Source organism: Mastigoproctus giganteus, chromosome 1, assembly GCF_048544385.1.
Source record: "Mastigoproctus giganteus isolate SK-2022 chromosome 1, ASM4854438v1, whole genome shotgun sequence".
Classification (NCBI taxonomy): Eukaryota; Metazoa; Arthropoda; class Arachnida; order Uropygi; family Thelyphonidae; genus Mastigoproctus; species Mastigoproctus giganteus.
This window is the reverse complement of record NC_143575.1, coordinates 135826249-135847036: the sequence shown is the minus strand read 5'-3', so window position 1 is coordinate 135847036 and position 20788 is coordinate 135826249. Positions and strand designations below refer to the sequence as shown.

Below are 20788 nucleotides of genomic sequence, written 5' to 3'. Positions count from 1 at the left end.
GGAACGATACATGGGTGGAAATTTTCAGACCCGTGATGCACAAAACATCACTCGTACGATTATTCTCAACCAATTAGCATCTTTTTTATTGTTCAACGCATGGCATGCGAAACATCTCTCGTATGATTGTTTCAGATCTATGACGATCTGAAACTTAAAGCTCCATCAACCATTAACAGTACTGTGTGTTTCGAAGACTTTAAAGCCAGCAGAGGCTGGTTCGAGTGCTTCAAAAACAGGGCGAACATCTAAAGTGTTGAGAGGATTGGGAAGGCATCCAGTGATGATAAAAAAGCAGCTGAGACCTTTAAAATTGAATTCCAAGAGTTTGTTGATCAGGAGGGTTATCTTCCCCAGCAGGTTTTTAACATTGATGAAACTGGCCTCTTCTGGAAGTGAATGCCCAGGAGAATACATCACTAAGGATGAGGCTAGTTTAACTGGGCGTAAGCCTATATGAAAGATAGGCTCGCTCTCCTGTTGGGTAACCTTGAGATTTTAAGCTGAAGCCTTTGGTTGTATATCACTCTAACAACCCCAGAATATTTAAACAACAAAAGGTCGACAAAGGCATGCTGGGAGTGTTTTCGTGCAGTAGCAAGAAGGCCTAGGTTACAGGATATGTCTTCAGTGAATGGGAGCTTGAAGTTTTCTGTTCTTCAGTGAAGAGTTATCTTGAGAAAAATAAGCTTCTTGTGAAGGCACTGCTCTTACTGGATAATGTGCCAGGCCATGATCCCAACCTTGTTTAATCTCTTGAGGCACAATTTGATTTTGTTCAAGTCAAATTTTTGCCACCCAACACCACTTCTCTTCTTCAACCAATGGACCAGCAAGTGATTGCAAACTTCAAGAAAATGTTTGCAAGTTGCTTTGCAGTGACCTCTGGTGAAAATGCTGTTGCCCTCAAAGATTTTTGGAGGTCGAAGTTCAAATGCTGGATTGTGTGAGGCTGATTGTAAGTTCTTGGAAGGACGTTTCCAGCTGATTTTTAAATTCAGCCTTGAAAAACATCTGCCCTTTAATTATCCATAACATTGATGGATTTGAAGGTGATGGTGCTTTGACAAAAATCAGTGGGTCTTGAGGTTAGCAAAGAGGATGTGGAGGACCTTATTGATGCTCGTGGGCATGACCTAACAACAGAGGAGATACAAGTGTTGCAGAAAATTACAGAGAGTGACACTGGAGAGGAAGAAAAAGACACTCAAAAAGTGTCAGCTTGAGGACTGTCATTTCTTGTTGGGAGCATTTAAGCAAAGTGGAAAAAAAAACACCCTGACACTGAAACACTGAACTCATGATGTGCAAAATGGAAAATAAAGTCATTTCTTACTTCAGGAAGCTACAAAAAAGTTGGAAAAAACAGGACAGTTTCTTTGTCAGTAGCAACAAAAGACTGAAAAGACACCTGACGCTTGATATAGTCCCACCACCACTACGCCACCTCTGATTTCATCAGCTCTGCACTTCAAGTCTAAGTTAAATGCTAATTTATTGTTTGTTTTTTATTTTAAGATATTTTATGACTATTTATTAAATAATCTTTATAAAACAAATTTTAATGTAAAAATGAAGTATAACATGTAAGAAATACATGTGGGAAACATGGACAATACATGGACACTGGGGAACGAATTACAGGAAATCAACGTATTATTGGTTTCAACCTTACAATATTTTCACCATACAATTGGGTTTTGTGGAACGAATTACCATTGGATGTTGCGGCCCCACTGTATTTTTATGAAAAAAAAAAAAAAAAAACAAGACAGAAAAAATGATTTGTCCTTTTCAAAGCAAAAACTCTATACCATCAACTGTATTATGACAATGACACAATCAACTTGAATAAAAAAGTGGTGTGTCCATCCTAAATTGGCAACTATGTATCTAGTACAACATAACATTTTGATTCCTCCTCCCTCCATTTACCAACAAGATAAATTAAGAGTTTTATGTAATGAAACTTTTACTCTTAATTTATATTTTTCGTAGATGGAGGGAGGAATGTTGGAAACCATACCTTGGATTCAGTTAGTCTCCCCACTCCACTATGGTGAGAATGAGAAAAGGATGAAAAATGTTTATCTTAATTATTTTGCCAAGTCTGTAAAATATTTAAGATAAAAAGCAGTTCTCTGCTAATAAAGATAAGTACTCAGGTATGCTGGGAGCATAAAACCCAGCATCTGAATAAAGAGTTTGTTGGTATTAGAGGAAATAAGAAGCGTGGCAGTTAATAGTTCCCAACCTTGTATGGTAGTGTATGGGAAATGACTTTGGAAAATAAGAAAGTTTGGCAGAATATAAAAGAAAGCGAAAGAAAAGACTAAAAACAGTGCTAACCCTCCTTCGGATAATCCAATTTATATTAGCAGAAGGAGTAAAGAAAGTTTTTCGAAACTTGAAGAAAACAGTAGAGAAATACTCAGGCAAGCTGAAACAACTGCCCAATCCCAAAGTTTGAAAGTAAAAATTTTGAGTGAGGGTGTGACTAATTGTCATTACGGCCTTCATCTGATTGCTTTTATATGCATCTACAGTGCCAATCTTAAATTTTCAAAAAAGTTTATCTTTCATTAAATGTTTTCTGAAAGGCATATTTGGAGTAAATGAATGTGGACCTTTGGGTTGAGGATAAACAATATCATAATCTTCTTAAATGACTTCAACCAATGGTATAGAGTTGAGATGAAAATAAAACAATAACATGTATTTACACATAAAAACTATTGATTTAAAATAAGGTAAAAGCAAGCTAAAAGATGAGATAAGGTAATGGATAAAAGATGAAAACAGGAATGAAACATGGTAGCTTTCATTATTCCAGGATCTCTTTGTCAACCATTGAAATTTTAAAGCAATGCTGTGATAAATAAATAATTGAATGAAGTAGTACCAGGGTAAACACATTGTATGAATTATGATGCATTTGTAAATGAGGTTGATATAAATATCTGAATTGCAATGCAACCTATGACCCTTGCCCACCGATAAGGGTAAAAGTGTAAAGTGTTAGTTGTCTGATGGCCCCAGGAGTTCCCCCCCTCTCCACGTTGTGTACTCTGTTTGTGTACAATAGTACTCTGTGAGCCTGGCAACCCAAAGGTAGAGTGTAGGGTGTTTAGTGTTAAACGGCACCAGGGGTTTCCCCCATCTCCGTGTGCTATACATTGTGGGTGTGAAACAGAACACTGTCAATGCCAGAGGTTTAAAAGCGTATGGATTTTGTACATGTGTAGTGTCGTGTACCGTTATTCCTCTGGTCATTTAGCCGCTGGGCCCCTAATGGGACCCAACATTGTCCACACTCTGCCTCGTGGAGGCAGACCAGGTACACCACTATTATAGTTATTTACTCTGGCAGGTCCTGCCACCTAATTTCCTTAGATTTCAGTGGCTAGGACCTTAAAAAAAAAAAAATAAATAAAATAAAAAAATAATAATAAATTAATAATAAAATAAAAAAAAATTAAAAAAAAACGTTATAGTTATGGATCAGCCAAAAAGAAGTACTATTTATGCAAATAAATGTTGTTAAAGGTGTAAGGTGTAAGGTATGTTAGTGTCTAACGGCTCCTGGGATTTCTCCCATTTCCGTGAGTGTACATTGTATCGGGGCCAGAGATTTGAAGTATGTGGGGGTCATGTGCTGTATATTGTGTTGTGCCCTTTGTTCCTCCGGTCTGTTAGCCGCCGAGCCCCTAGTGGGACCCGACGTTACCACACCGTGCCACGGGGAGGCTGACCGGGTGCACCACTAATGTTAGAGTACTCTGGCGGGTCCTGCCACCTACTTCACTGGGATTTCAGTGGCTAGGACCAGATTTGAATGAAATGATCGCTGTTTCTTGAGCAACGGTTGTAATTTTAACAGAGCGTAGGGTTGTTCGCTGATAACTTGTTCTAGGGCCAAATAGGTTGGCAATAATTTTGATGTATTTAGATTTAGACCTGTGGGGCATATATATATACACACACACACACACACACACACACACACACACACACACACACACACACACATATATAAAAAAAAAAAAAAAAAAGTTGTGAAAGAGTAAAGTAAGGGAGGAAAGCAGAAGACTGGAGGATAGGAAACAGAAGAAGGGGGCCGACATGAAAGATGGCCCCTGATGACAGTGTGGCATGCCCAGTGCCTCACAAGAGAGAAGAGTGGGGTGGACACAAAAAAAAAAAAAAAAAAACAACCCACCTCCCCACAAAAAAAAAAAAAAAAAAAATCATTGTGTAAGAGAAAAATAGGTGGGGGGGGAGAAGGACGGACAGTAGGGGAAAAAAAAAAAAAAAGAGAGAGAGAGACAGAGACAGAGATACCCTGCAAGTACAGAGTAGGTACAGCTAGTACGACCAGCCAGTTGGAGCTGACACTTGGTGGAAATCCAGCAGTGTGAGTGCTGCTATGGTGGATGGGTCATGTTCGGGAAGGTCTAGTCCAGGTGTTGTCATTGGGACTCCATTTGGTGAGTCTATGTCGCATCCAGACTGAAGGCTGATCAAGTAGTCCATGATAACGAATAGTGGGGTGGTCAAAACTGGGAGTCCAAGATATGATGGTCAAGTATAGGGATCGATGGTAGGTCTCTTCTTGATGAGATGTGTCACGTCTAGTCAGGAGAAGTTGGTCCAGTAATCAATGATGAAGAATTTGTCAAGGTATGTGTGGACCCTGTCTTTGATTGCAGTGCTAGTATTGTCCCAACCAAGTGGGGAGACCAGTTGACTACTTGACATGTGAGGGATCAAGTTAGGTTCTGTACTCCTGATGGTTTGTTGGTCCAGTCTTGTGTAAGTTGGTCCAGGGCGTTGGCATCCGTGGCTCAATGATGTGCAGCAACAGTTGGCAGTCATAGTTGTTATGACATTGATTCGGATGCTAAGGTGGTGGTAGCGCTTTCTGCCTGGTAAATAGGTCCATTGCAAATTGAGTCAGGGCTCTGTAAGTTTCTTCATTCTGTAGGGTGAGGTGTTCTTGATTTTGGTAGTTGAAGTGTAGTCTCGTAGATTTCACAGCTGTGGGCAAGGTGCTCCCACGTCTGATCCTCTCCACAGTGGCAGCAGGGTGAGTCTGAAATTCTGAAGTCATATAGTCTTTTCTGGAAGGAGCCATGTCCAGTGAGGAGGTAGGTAGCATAGAGTCCCAGTGAAAACCAGACAGGTGTGAAGGGGTAGGAGGCCCTGACATCTGGGAAGAATCTTTTGGTGACAGCGCCTTTAGTTGAGGTCTGCCATCTTTCTTGCCAGGTGTCTGTTAGATGTTCATTAAGTCTCTTCTTTTCAGCGTTTCTATTATTTGCTGGGTCAATGGTGAAACCTGTGCAGGTAACTGCTCTTCCTTTGGCTATTTGATAGAGCAACCCATGACGAACAATCTCCAGGTCCAGTGAGCACCTGGAGTGCATGGGTGCTGACAGTGCGACAGGCACACGAGGACAGAAGTAGAAGGGAGCGCTCGATAGTTCCTAGGTGCGATCGGTTTACTACTGTATTGGCCTTCTTGTACCAGACTCCAGAGGCATAGGTGATAACCGGGATGAAAACTGCCTTATAGAAGAGGGACAGCGTTCTCTTCTTTAATCCCCAGTCCTTCCGGGCAACTCTTGAGACTTGGGCAGCATACTTCCTGATCTTAATCCTGAGTTGATCTAAATGAGGAGTGAAGGAAAGGTTTTTGTCTAAGATCAAACCTAGATATTTAAGCTGTTTTTAGTTTTACTCTAGCACCATTGACCTTGATTTGGGGTGGTCTTCTCAAATCAAGGGTACCTTTTAGTAGGATCGAATTGGTTTTCTCTGGGGAGATCTTTAGGTTGTTTTGCTCTGCCCAAGCTTGAAGGGTGGAGATGGCCTGGTTGGCAGTTGCTTCTAGTTGGGCTCTGTTATTGGCAGAAAAGAGCATGACCAGGTCATCTGCATAGTCCTGGGTCTATTTTGGTGTTCAAGAAATCATACTGCAGCAGATTCCAGAGGAGAGGCCTCAGAACAGATCCCTGAGGGCATCCCCTGAAGACTCGTCTGGAGACACTGCAGTGGGGAGCAGACACGACAACTCCCCGGTCCTGGAGATAGGTCTTGATGCATTCCTATAAGTTTTCTGGGACTTGCGCCCTCCGAAGCCTGCTGAGGACGCTGGGCCACCAGAGGGAATCGAAGGCACCAGCAAAGTCGAAGGAGATTAGTAGAAAGTATTTGGAGTTGCAGTTGGTAGCAGAATCAATGATTGTTTCCAGTACATCTACCGTGGAGCATCCCTTCCGGAAACCGTACTGGTTAGGTGAGGAGAGACCAGCATCATTGTAGTGGGCTTCTGTTCTATGGGAGATCATCCATTCGAGAAGTTTGCTGAAGACTGGCAGCAGTGCAATGGGCCGGTAAGATTGTGGCAGATCATGTGGTTTGGTTGCATTCTTCAATATAAGTCTAACGGTTGCAGTCCTCCACTGTGTGGGGAAGAATCCTTGGTGAAGACAGTGGTTTAACAGGTTGAGTATGGTAGTGGGAATAAGTTCAATGGCTTTCTGGACGATTTCTGGATCGAGCATGTCTCTGCCCGGAGCCTTTTTATTTCTTATTCTAGATGCAGCTAAGTTGAGCTCAGTTGGGGTGAAGGGTTCTTCAATTGCAGTTGTGCGATATGTTTCATTTTCCATGCAGAGCTGTAGCTGTTCCGTTGTGTGTGGGTCAGCAGGCTGCTGGAATGTAGTGTCTAGGATATTATTGATAGTGTCTTGCCACGATCTGGTGTAGAGTCCATTCGGTAATTTTGTGGTTGATATGACCTCGCCTCTGGGGGAGCTTGTTAGTGGTCACTTTGTACACAACCCCCCCCCAGGGATCGGCATTCCCTTCAGTGCTTACCAGGGCTTCCCATGAGCGCCTTTTATGCTGTTTTATTGTTGTGGTGTACTGGTTCCTGGTCACTCGATATTGCTGCAGTAAAGCCTCTGTTTCTTCTGGAGGTCATGTTCTTCTTGCACGTTGATAGCCTTTTCGTCGGTAAATGACTTCGCATCTAAGAGTCTGGAGTTCTGGTGACCACCAGCGGACAGACAGCACCAGGTGTGAATCTTTTCTTTTTGATAGCTTTGTTTGCAGCATTAGTGACGAGCTGTGTAATTGCGCATTGATGCTGGTCTGGGCTGAGGCCGCTAGGATTGAAGCGGCTAGCTGCACTGGTCAATTCCTCCTTAAAAAGGTTCCAGTCAGCCTTATTCAGGGCATATCTTCTTTGTTGAGTTCGGTTGGTTGGTTGAGTTACTAGCGAACGGTGTAGTTGGAAGGTTAGTACCCTGTGGTCAGAGGTGGTCCAGTCCTCACGGACTGTCCAGGAAGCAAAGTGCTGAGCAATGGAGCTTGAGGCTAAGGTGACATCTATGGTAGCTTTCCACAGGGTACTGGAGAAAGTTGGCAAGCAGTTAGGTTTGTTTAGAATGACCAGATTGCTGTTAGACAAGTAGTCCTCAAGACGTTGGCCATTTCTATTTCCTCTGTGATTTTGAGTTCGGCTGTGTCAGGCTGGGGACCTGCAGTGAACATCAGCCTCTATAATGAGTTTTGCATTTGGCATTTGTAGCTGGATGGTCGTAGATATCGGGTGGCAGGAAGAATATCTTCCCCTGGTCGACAGTATATCGACACTAAGTAGAATTGCCCCAGTGGTGAAATTACATGGGCGCGCACAGCCCAGCTAGTACACAGATCAGTGATTTTGGTGTCAGTCAGTTCGGGATTGCGAATGACAGTGGCAGGGTGTGTCACCATCAACTTGGACCACTTTAAATCTCAAGGGGTAGCCTTTTACTTCCTTGTTATGAATGTATGGCTCCTAAAGAAGCAGCACATCTAAGTTCTCTTCATCTGCCTTTTTGACCAGTTGTGCAGCAACAGCCTTGGACCTCTGAGCATTATGTTGTGCTATTTTCACAGTGTGAATATTTAGGTTTGGTCTGTTACTCCCCATATTCTATTCTTGATTGTTGAGCACTTCTGGTTTTGAGATAGACTGGGCAATTGCTGTCACGGAGTGAATGGTTGGCTGGTGCCTTTAGGGCCTTGCAATTGGCACATGTGGGAGGTTGAGACTTTTTTGGGACGTGTAGCATGCTCATGTCCCATTTCGGCACAGTGGCCACAGGTGGGCAGATTTTGCCTGCACGTGTGCGTGGTGTGGCTGAAACGGCAGCACCTGAAACATTTGGGGACGGCTACATGCTCCCTAAAGCGGTGGCTGCCCCAGTTGATGTAAATTCTTGTTTGCTGGGAGAGGATCTTCCAGGCCTTGGGTGATAGCTCAAAGACCCAGTTAATGGTGTGCCCAACTCTGGTTTTTGTTTGGAATTTAGGGATTATGTGAGAAGTCGGTTCTTCATCTGGGAGTTCCTGTTTCAAGTTTCTGTGGAAAATTTCGCTTTGCAATTCTTCTGGAGGAAGATCCTTGTCCACGTCTAGTACCAGTATACAAGGGCCCTTTTGTCTAGGGGGCTCAGCCAGGAGTCCCAGAGATGGTATTTTAGGGTTCTTAACAATCAGTTCAGCATCCTCTTTTGTGGCTGTTTCAATAATTACTCCTGTATTTCGCGTTTTGCGAATTTTAGTATTCTTTAAGTCATCTGTCAAGGAGTCCATGACGGTCTTCTTGACCTCCTTACTGGACATATGACCTACATTGGTAAGGGGTTTAAGTACCACAAGGTTAGGTCTGGGTGATAGCGTTTTCTTCGGTGTTGCCCGTAGGTTGGCACCTGAATTGTGTGTCTGGTAGCTCAGTACCTGAGATTCGGGAATAAAGTCCGGTGGTGGCTTCCTCAGCGCTTGGGCATATGTGGAGTCGTGCTGTCCCTTTTGTTTTACTCCACAGTCAGTGTAGGCTTCCAATTTTGCAGTTGCCTTTTCGCTTTCCAGGTGAGTCTGGATAAGCAGTGAATCCAGTTCCAGAGGGTGAAGATTTCTGCCCTAAGAAGTGTTGTGACTCTGTTAGTTGGCTCTTTGAGCAAGTTCTCCAGTGCTACTTTGAGTTGTAGCGATTGTTGGATAACTGTCCCCTCAGGCATGTTGGGGTCAAGGGGGGAGGTCAGGTTGTCTCGTGTCTGCGTACTCGGTTTGGGAGAGGGGGGTTCCATGGTCCCTCTGTTTTGAGATTTTGACCTGGTTTCCCGATCAAATTTGGTACTGATTGGTTTCTTGTTCTTCTTAATGGGGGGTTCAGTTTGAGGTTCTTCGTGTTGCTCTGCTATTTTAGGGTTGTCGGTCACTGGCAGGGTTGTGTTTACAGCTGATTTCCTCGATTTACCCTCCATTTGAGCAGATATGAATTGGCGAGTTCACTGCGGATGAGCGAGTAGCAAGACAGTCTCACATAAGGAGCTCAGAAAATGAGGGCAGATGATACTCACTGCAAGTTAGTAGGTGAATCAACTTAAGAAGTGCTACACAAGAACATCTACCACCAATAGGATTTACAGTATAAGTCACGTGCTATTTGCCCTGGGATGACTTCCATATGGTCATTATAATTGTATTAAGTTAGACCAGTGATTATTATTTATAGCTTGCAAAATTATTTAAATCAAGTGGCACAATTCTAATTTCTGCCGAAACCGTGGGGGCAAAATCAGCTGTTCACATCCAGTATCTCGGTACACTGCGAATGTGTCGCCGACGACTTCCTTGTCACAAGAGAAACTATATTCGTCGTAACGCAGAGGCACACGACATTCAGTAACGTCTTTTAAGTTTTTGTTTTCTAATTTGAGTGTAGTAGGAAGATGAATGCTGTGAGAAGCAGGTGGTCGCGGGAGGGCAATTACTGCCAGAGGCGTAGAGTGCGACTAAGTAGCTCTCACTAAAGGGAAGCTTAAGCAACAAGTGACCTTCAGCTATGATTGTACTCACACAGGCGATCACCCTCCCCAGTCAATAGTGCAGTTCAGCTATGGTAGCAACCGAAATATGTGTTTGCTACACTCTCCAATTCTAGAACAATGCCGCCAAGGTGGGCAGATACATTGTTACTAGCGTTGGATACAAACGAGTTGAAATGCACGAGAATGGCCCAGAAAAACGAAAAACTGATCTCACCACTGAGTTCCTCTTCCTTAAATACCCTTGTATGGCACAAATCCAAAAGCTGGCACTATTTTAAACCGATTAAAACTATCTGTATGCATGGAGCGATTTGCAGCACGTGTTACCAAGAAGGCAGCCATTTTGGCACCATTGTTAAAGGTAGTGGGTTCGAATCCCGCCTCCGGCTTGGATCAGAGTCAAATGCAAAAACCTTGGGATGTGCATTATGGCCACAGAAGCTGATGCACCAATAACTAACAAAAAAAAAAAAAAAAAAAATTACTCTGTGAAGACCAGAGATTTTCAAAAAGTGTAAAGTGTGTGTTTATGTTGTGTTGTTCCTCTGACCTATTAGCTTTTGGGCCCCTAGTGGGACTGCCATTACCTTTCTTTGTCCTGAGGAGGCAGGTCAGGCAGTAGAGGGATCACTAAGTACTCTGGCAGGCCCTGCCACCTAGTTTCCGAATATTTCAGTGGCAAGGGCCTATTGTATGGGGAAAAAAAAAAAAACGTGGTCACAATAAGATGGAGTAGGGGTGGAGACTGAAGGGGATACAGATAGAAGTATGTGATGATAGGGAAAACAGCCTCAGGAGGTCAGTGGCCTGATGGGGTCTGCTCCCACCAGTTGAAAGCAGAACGGAGAAGGGATAAAAGATTATGCAAGTTGACATGGTAATAGATAGCCAAATACTATAGTGGCAGCTAAGCTTGGTTTATGGATCCTCACATGTTGAGAGAAGCAAAGCATGAAAGTAATGCTGAAGATCACTTTGTGCACAGAATTAGGAGCACAGTCCTGTCTGGTGATAGGTCATTTCAGGTGTTAGGTCATATACAGGTAGTTTATTTTAGAAGTCAGGCAGAATTGTCCTCGTTTTTCTGGATCAGATCCATCAGTTTGGCAAGGTAGGTTTCTTTGCTCTGTTAGTGTCAAGTCCTAGGTAGAGTTTTCTGTCTCAAGAAGAGGTCCTTAGCAAAGGAAGCAAAGGCGGTATATCCGTTTACACTATCCAATAAGAAGGATGCACCTAAGGTCCTCATAGAAGTCACAATGGTACCTCAGGTGCTCCCAGGTCTCTGTGGAAATGGAGTGACAGTTTGGATCCTCCACGGTCTGGAACCCATCTAGTTTTTCATTGAAAGACCCATGTCTGGTGAATAGGAAAGTGGCTTGGAGGCCGGGGAAGAACAACTCCAGAAGTTTTGGATAGATCTTCGATATTGTTGGGATTAATTTTTTGGTGATGGATCCTTTAGTGGTTTGATCCCATCGCTGCTGCCAGGTTCTTTGGAGGTGTAGAGTAAGTCTGGTTTTTTTCTGCTTTAGGATTGCTGGCAGGGTGTCAGTTGTGAAATCTATGCATGAAAGTGATCTGCCTCTCGAGAAGTTGTAGAGTAGTCCACACATGAAAACTTTGAAGTCCAGGGGAACAGCTCCAGTCAGCACCTAAAGAGCATGAGTACTGACTGTGCAGATGGCTCTTGTGATGGAGAAGAGTATGGTGTGTGGATGGTTTCCAGTTTTCTTTTATTAACTGCAGTGGTGGCTTTGGGAAACAAAACACGTGCCGCATAAGTAGTTATCGGTACGGAGACAGCTTTATAGTAAAGAGACAACATTCATCTTTTTTAGTTCCCATTCCTGTCAGGAGATTTTGTTGACAAGGGCACTGTAAATCCTTATTTTCCGATGGAGATGGATTAGATGTGGAGTGAAAGACAGGTTCTTGTCTTGGATAACTCCAAGGTATTTCAAATCTGTAGACAGTTTTATTGTTGTTTATCATATTTTGATTTGAGGAGGTCTAGTAACTTGCAGTGTCCCTTTTTGTAGGATAGAGTTTGTCTTCTCTGGTGAAATCTGTAGGTGGTGTTGTTCAGCCCAGAGTTGTAGGATGGTAAGAGCACCGTTTGCCACATTCTCTGGTTCAGGTGTCCCCAAACTTTTAGAGAAGCAGGTCACATATGAATGGAGAAAATTCCTAATTATTGAAAATTATATTCAATCGTATTTATGCAGAGAAACAAATATATCCACAGATTTGTTTATATTAAATTTTAATTATTACTTATTTATTGTACTAATTGTAAAAATACAGTTATAATTAATGCAATGAATGTGGTTGCAGAGTGCGACTGAGTTTTGAAGTACCGTATTTCCCCATGTATAAGATGCACCTTTTTTCGAAAAATTTGGGGTCAAAAAACTGGGTGCGTCTTATACAGTGGTTGTAGATTTTTTTACTTGCATTTCCCACTTTTTTGCGCTTGTTGTCTTTACGCTCATTGTTTCGCACTTGTTACCAGTATATTAGGTTACGTTTTGCCACGTTCTTCCCAGAAATGGCTCAGAAAAGATTTTCGTACAGTGCTGAATTCAAGTTATGAGGAGTTGTATGAATTTTATGATGAATAAAACTTGAGTTCAATAACTTTATGTAATAAATTTTTTTTCAAATTTCGGGCCCCAACATTAAGGTGCGTCTTATACATGGGAGCGTCTTATACATGGGGAAATACGGTACTTGTTCCAATTCTTAAAAAGTCGTGTAAATGTGGATCAGTTCGACGTGATCGTATTTTTGATTTTATATATTTTATTTTTGAAAAGCTCTGCTCACATTATATGTATTTTCCAAAACTGATGTAAACTCTCTTGCAAAATTTTTAATTTTTTGATAATCTGACTCAGATAATGTTAAACAAAATTGAATTAGATATTCATTTTTTAATATTGTCTTCAGTGCATCATTAGATTGAAGATCTACCAAGTCTAATTGTAAATTCTCATCAGCATTGTTGACAGGTATGTCAAACTGATTTTGAAAAATTTCGAATGCCTTTGAATTATTTTTAAAATCAGAAAATCTATCCGCAAAATTTTCCTGCAACAAACTAACATTTTTAGCAAAATTTTCAGTGAAAAATTACAACTAGGAATATTTTTAGATAAATTATCGCAACATGGAAAATGTGACAATTATTCTGAAGTCGTTGACTTTTAAATAACTCCAGTTTTCTTTCAAATGCTCTGACATTATAATATAATTCCTTGACAAGCTTCCCTCATCTTTGTAGTTTCATATTACAAAAGTTAGTGTTCACATATATCTGTTAAAAAGGCAAGGTTCCACAGCCATTTGAGATCTGACAGTTACAGAAGGTTTCAATTTTTTGTTCATAAATAGATCTTTTTCGACATTTAAATAACTCCAGTTTTCTTTCAAATGCCCCCTGCATACACACTACTCGGAATCCCTCCATTCACTATCTGGCAGAGTAGAGGTAGCAAGATTATACACTAGCTGATCCGGAAGCCTTCTAGAGAGTTACCAATAGGTTCGGTCTGGTGTACTAACTAGCGCCCATCCTGTGAACACTGTTTTAGAGCTGTACCCTTGAAATGTAAGGAAGTTTGGATCTCGCCATGGTGTTCATCATAACTTCAAAAGACATCAATCATGCTGCATGATGGAAGAGATGGGGAAGAGTTGACTGGAACTTAGCTCTGGCAACTAAACATGGGGTCCACCACTTTAAGCCTCCAATTAGTAAAGTGGTGGTATTGCACCACTTTACTAATTGGAGCATACTTCGCATGCATACTTCGTTGAATTATAGAGAACCTTCTTTACAAGGGGGTGTATTTTCAGACTTGGGTAACTGGAATAAATGCATCATATTCCACCTTAGTTGTATTAGAATTTCACCATTCATTAAATAAATTTTTTAAAAAAAATGAAAAACATTGCTCATTGGTCACCCATTGAACCAAAGCAAAATGCAATTGATTATTACTCAAAGAAAGAATTTGATATTTAATCAGTAAGATTAGCAAGGAAGTACTAGTTGTTACATTAATAACATTTATATTAGATAGTATGAGTCAGAGCTGTAATACTCAATATGTTCTACGTTGATAATAATATTAGTAAATTAATAAGAGGAGTTTACCTCAATATAGTACGTGGAACCCTTCCGTATGATACCCTCCAGAAATTAAAACGGAAAAAACGAAAAACTCGACAACTTACCGGTCCATTAAAGTAAAATATAAATAATTAAAGTAAAATATAAATAATTAAATAATCAATTTAACACAATTCAAAATCAATTCAAAACAATTAAAATTCAAATTAACGCAATTAAAAGAATAACGAAAATATTCAAAACGATCTTCCTTCCTGAAGCTGACAATGCTTTTCGACCGACTGTCGTGATCACAGGAATGAAAATCACCGAATCAGGCAAAACCTGCAACTTAAATAGTGATTATGTGTCTTCGCGCATGCGCGTAAAGGTCCACGCATCGGAGATCAAATATGGCCGCCGAACATTAACAGAATTCTCGTGTAATTTAATTTCAATGGTTTCTGCAATTAATAGTCGCGTATAATTACGTTGAACGTTAAGTATTTTGGCCTCGTTAAATAAAAAAGTATGTTTTTCGTTAATGGCATGAAAGGCTAATTCTGACGCTGCTGAACGAGAAGCACGAACTGAGGCTTCGTGTTGATTTACACGAATATTAAGAGAAAACCGCGTCGAACCCTGATAAGACGAGTCGCAATCACCGCAAGAAATGTTGTATACTAGATCATTAATTTGTGTTGCGAACGCGGAAAGAACCGAGCGATTGTTCAGTATAGTGTGTAACTTCCGTATAGGCCTAGCTATAATTTTAAATTCGGTATCTTTAAAGAATCTGTTAAGCTGTTTGTGCCACTGTTCAACGTATGGGACAGAAATAAAGTATTTTTTGATATTACTATTGTTGATTGGTGCAGTATTTTGTATCCTATCCTTAGCTTGTACCCTAATTCGATTTATTGTGTTAATGGGATAACCCCTGTTCAAGAATCTGCTAGTTAATATTTGTATTTCTGAGTCCAAAGCAGAATCGGTTGTTGAATATTTATAGGCATTTAGAAATTGATTAAAGATAATCGATCTTTTGTAGGTGAACGGGTGGTAGCTATTATAATGTAGAAGTATACCGGTGTTTGTGGGTTTTCGATAGATGCTAAATTGTATTTTGTTCGAGTCCCGGGTAAGCGTGAAATTTAGAAAGTTTAATGATTTAGTATCCGTATCTTCCCTTTCCAATGTAAATTTGAGTCTAGAATGAATATTATTAAACGAATGTAAAATGTCTTGGATAGTACTACTATCGGTAATAACTAGAACATCGTCTAAATACCTCCCATAGTATGTGATACGGGGACGAAAAGGTGTCAAATGTATCTGCTCAATCGTTGAGAGATAGATCTCTGACATTAAGCCACTCAGGCTCAAACCCATTGGTAATCCAAAAATTTGTTTGTACACCTTGTCTCGAAAGGTGATGTAGTTAGCCTCAACTAATAGTTTAATTAAGTGAAAAATTTCCTTAATAGGCAGCTTCGTATAATTAGTCGGTGTCGAGTTTTTATTTAACATATCCCAAATAATATCTAATGTGTATTCAACGTTTACATTCGTATATAATGATGTAACATCTAATGAGAATAAATTGTCATTGTCGCCGAGTCTACAGTCTTTAAGATTATTAAATAATGTATCGTAATTCTTAATCCCAAATTGTATAACCTGTCTAAAAGGTTTTATAATGTTATATACATGTGTGGCTAAGGCTGAAAATGCCGAGTTCCTGTAGGAAACAATAGGTCGAATCGGAAATCCAGGCTTGTGTAATTTTACCTGACCAAAAAGTGCAGGAATATTGTATGTTCTGGACTTCAATTCCTTCAACTGAACCATAGTAATGTAGTCGTTTTTACGATATGTGGTTAACGTTTTATTGTATTGATTTACCAAATTGGTAAACAGTGTCGGGTACACTTCACGATAAGTGGAGGTATCAGACACAACTGAATCTAACTTATTAATATAATCATGTTTATCTAGTATTACCACTGTGTCTCCTTTATCTGCCCTCTGTATAATAATGTCCTTATTTTCTCGAAGTTCTCGTAAAGCTGAACTGTCATGTGTATTCAATTTAGGAAGTCGCGTTTCTTTTATGTTATTCACTACTTGGTTAACTTGTTGAATAAATACATCTTTTTGTGGAACACTACGAAGTCCAAATTCAATATCAATTACGCATTGTTTTTTTGGCAGTTTTCGAGGTGGTAAATTATAATTTAATCCTTTGGATAAAAGTGAAATCTGGTCCTGCGATAGTGTACACGAGGAAAGATTTGTAACCTGTTGATATGTCGGTTCGTTGGATACTGGGTGAGGGGGTGTTCGTGAACTAGCCGACATATTCTGTGGTAGTGCGTTATGTGTCTGTGGGGGGGATGTCACCCAACTCGTGTGAACTTGGTCGCAAGCTCGCGACAATGTGTTAGAATTCGCATGAACGTGTCTTGAACTATTCGATAATGTTTGCAACTTATTAACGTGTCTGTTTTTTATCTCTGAGGCTTTTGCTTCCCGTCGCAAATCTATGGAGGTCTTCAATACAGACCAATCGTTCGGATGTAGATAATTTTTTAATTTATCGCGAAGCTTCCTAACCTGGGAAAGGTATTTTTGTTTATCCGAATATCGAGATTTTAAGGCAAGCTTAACAATATTACGTGATGTCGCCAGTGATAGTTGTTTTATGCCTGAAATTTTTTGATTTAAATTCACCCTGGCAAACTTCGGAACGATGTTGTTTTGAAGGCAATATTTTAGGAAAGAAATATGGTAACTTTGGGCCGAGTACCTTAGTGTAGATTTAATGTAATTATGTACCAAGCCATTCAAAAAATCTCCCATAATTGTGTGTATCGATTGTATACTACTGGAGAGACAGGAAGTGAATGGAATAGTCAATAAGAGTTTGGAAATTAATTAGATATACAGATATATATATTAATTAGATATTTTACTTTAATTATTTATATTTTACTTTAATGGACCGGTAAGTTGTCGATTTTTTCGTTTTTTCCGTTTTAATTTCTGGAGGGTATCATACGGAAGTGTTCCACGTACTATATTGAGGTAAACTCCTCTTATTAATTTACTAATAATAACATTTATATATTCAGACACTATATTCAGGTAAATAGTGCAAAAATCTCAAGAGAAGATCATTTTCCATAATTGACTTTCTACTTTAATAAAAATCATATATACCAGTGGTTCCCAACCGGTGGTTCACAAACCCTGGCGAAAATGTTCCAGGGGGTTTGCACCAAAAATTCTGTAATGGCATCTGCTTAGATTTACATAGGTATATTTTTGTAAACTACAGAATAGTTTAATTTTAATTTATGCTGTTCAGTTCAAAATTTATATTTAGTTATGGTTTGGATCACACGGCCTTTCATAGCAAGCATGTGTGACAGGATGTTAGTGGGAGGATTGGGTGCGAATGTGCTGATATGTATTGCACGGTTCAGCTGTGAAAAAAGGGCTATAAAAATTATAACTAATAATAAACAAAGACAGAATAAAGTAAAATAAAATTAAATATAAAGAATTGCTACTGAAAGAAATCACATCTCCCACAATTCCTTATAATTACTTTACTATCTTACAGTGTATCGTGTTAAATAAATATGTTTTCCATACTAATTTTTATTTTTTTTTTTTCATTCTCAAAGACCATTGTTTTGTAGGTACTTAATAATAATTTTATATTATTTACCAGTATCGCTTATAAAATTGTAGTACTGGAAATATTTTATAATAAAAATTCAGCACTATTATGTGATTTCAGAGAATATAGGGTTAGTGGTTTGCGATAAAAATATTATGTTGAAAACGAGTCAAAAAAAGTTCCGAACTGCTGATATATACACCAAATGAATTTCCAAATTTTTATTTTACTTCTTTTGTATGTTTTGAATATTATAATTACAACATATTTAATTTTATTTTAAAATCCAATTGTGGATTAATTGTGTTCACATTCTATTTTGGTATTGTTCATCTTGCTAAAATCATAATGAAGCTACTGTACTGTTTAGTTCATTTGATTTTGAACTGATCTGTACAGTATACTTCAGTGGTTTTGGGATTCAGAAATGCTTCTTTTTTTTGTATTATGTTTTTATTAAAAATTGTCACTTATCTGTGTAATGATAAGAACTGTGATGCAACTGTAATTTGTGAGCAAAATCAGTGTATTCACATTTCATTATGAGCATATCCTAAATCTTATTAACTTTTACAGGGAGATAGAGGAGAGGATGGTCTTCCAGGTCTAGATGGACTTTCAGGAATGAAAGGTGAACCAGGAGAATCTGGATTTCCTGGTCCAAGAGGTTTGCCTGGTCCACCTGGGCCACCTGGGGTATGATAAATTATTCTCTTGCTTTGACTTTTGACTGGTTCATTTAAAATTTTATGTTGATATTACAATAATAGAAAATTGCTTCACTAAAAAGATACAGGGTTATGTCTCCAAGGCTATTGTATAAAAAGGGAACACTAATATGCCATGAAAATAATGAGGCAAATTAATGCTGTATTATACTTAGCAAGATGTGATTCTGCTACCGAAGTACCAAGGTACCCTTGATAACCAAAATAAGATGAAATGATAAAAATAAGAAAGAAAGCTACACTCACCCACTAGTAGTGCAAATGCATGACTACTCTTTTAAGGAGGGGCATGCTTATACTCACCAAAGGAAGAGTGCGAATTTCCACAATAAATGAAATTAAATAAATAAAGGGTAAGGAACTGAAAAGCACCACCTCCTCAGGATTCTTTTAGAGTTCACAAATGTTGATAAACACCAACACTTGTGAATTCTAAAAATAATCCTAATTGTTTCATTAATTTGCCACAATAAATTTTGGCGTAAAAGCAGAATTTATTCAGATTGGAGGCTTTCAGCTACTCGGAGTGTAAAGTACACTAACAACAGTGAAGAATTAGATAACCAAAAACTTGTAATCCGTATTACATTATCAACCAGAAATTTATAGTCCGCCTAACATACTTCAAACTTAAAACAGTATCATGTAAGATATGAAGTTAAAACAAAAAAATAAATAAATTAATATTAGACATATGTGCCCCCTCTAGTACTGTGTATAGGTTGAGCGTTGGGAAGAAGTTGGCATTAGACTTGAATTCTGTAGCTTGTAAATTTCAGGAAATACCCATGAACAAAAGTTGTTATAGAAAACTTAAGTTGACAGCATAAATGAGGAAGAAAAGTTCGTTCTATGGGTTTTAAGTTGGACAGTAAACTGATTCTGACAGGTTCGGAATGGTTTGGAAAAGAGAGAGGGGAGAAGAATTGCAGATGCTAATTCAGAGGAACAGCATCCATGAAATATCTACAGAAAAGGCATGCAGCAGAAACTGACTGATCACTTTTGAATATTGTAGTCTAGAAGTCTGAGAGATGTTTTGGGATGCACCACCACAAATGATGTGGGAACAACATTACATGGTAGTTATATTTGAGATTTGTACAGAGTGAGTAGTTGTTCAGAAGAAAATTAATGCTGAGAGTGAAAGCAAAAACCCAGTTTTTTAGATGCAGAGGATTCAATATTTGCTGAGAGAGATTAGAAGTCAGGTGTCCCTAAAGGAGTTATTTGATCTTGTCTAGAAAACTGAGTGTCATCGAAGATAAGTATTGGAACAGTACACTTCTTTTTGCAAGATATATTACAGAACTGAGTTTTAAAGGATTGAAATTAATTGAGTTTTTTTTGCCCCATTGTAGAAATACCTGGAAATGAGCATTTTAGGAATTGATGGTATATATTTGAGAATTTTAAAACAGTTTGTACAGGGCAAGACTTCTCAAACTGGAAGGTGGAATACAACCTGCTAACATCAGCAAAACTGTGAATAGTATTTCTAGTGAGTGGAAGAGGATCATATTAATGATCCTCTTCCACTGACTGGAAGAGAGTGGGAGAAAGAACTTAAACTTTGTAAATACCAACATTAGAGAAGTTAGACAGCGGAGAGTCATTACCATCACTTGCAGAGAACATTCAGGAAGAAAACTGGATATGTGGTTACAGAAAACAGTTTAAATTCATAAAATGGAAGCTTGTTAAGAAGACTTTTGTTTATTCAAGACATGATCCAAAGCCTTGGAAATGTCAAGAGCAACTGCTTCAGTTTCACCAAACTTTTCTATTGAATTTGTCCATAGATGGGTAACATAGGCCAATATCACCTGTGGATATTGGCCTATGTTACCTCCAGTATGGAATCCATATTGGAGATCATTAATCAGATGGAAGAATTTCTAGATAGTTTAGGAGTTAGTCGTTGATGGATTTTTCCAGTGCTTCAGAAAGAGTAGAAGTTAGTGCAATGGGATGATGATTAAATGGGAGGGATTTGTCACTCTTTTTAGGAACTGGCTGGATTTGAGCAAATTTAGCAGCAGATGGGAAAAAACTGCTGGAATGAAAAAGAGTATAAAGGTGACACAGAACAGGAGTAAGCTCAGGACCACAAGATTTGAGAACAAGTTGAGGAATACCTGAAGCTTTCTTGGCATCAAAATTGTTAAAAATTCTTCTGGCAGGAGGCATTGAGTGGAATGTACTGGGAATGGTAGGAAGTGGCATCATACAAAAGTTAGAAGAACAGTAGGATGCCAGAAGAATATTTCTGGCTTTATTTCTGGCTGCTGAGGCAATCTGGCCATCAGGTTTAAACAGAGGTAGGAGTATATATATGGGCAATGTGGCCAATAGCTGTAGCAAGAGACCA

General features: G+C 39.3%; 1 protein-coding gene across 2 annotated transcripts in view; it reads left to right on the top strand.

Annotated features, from left to right (window-relative positions):
• The window catches only part of Col4a1 (Collagen type IV alpha 1), a 1206096-nt gene that overhangs the window by 477112 nt on the left and 708196 nt on the right, over positions 1-20788 (top strand). For both annotated transcript variants that reach the window (XM_090374514.1, XM_090374509.1), the window contains exon 15: positions 18266-18385. In XM_090374514.1, the coding sequence (XP_090230640.1) occupies positions 18266-18385 (120 nt within the window). The remainder of the gene's footprint in view (positions 1-18265; positions 18386-20788) is intronic.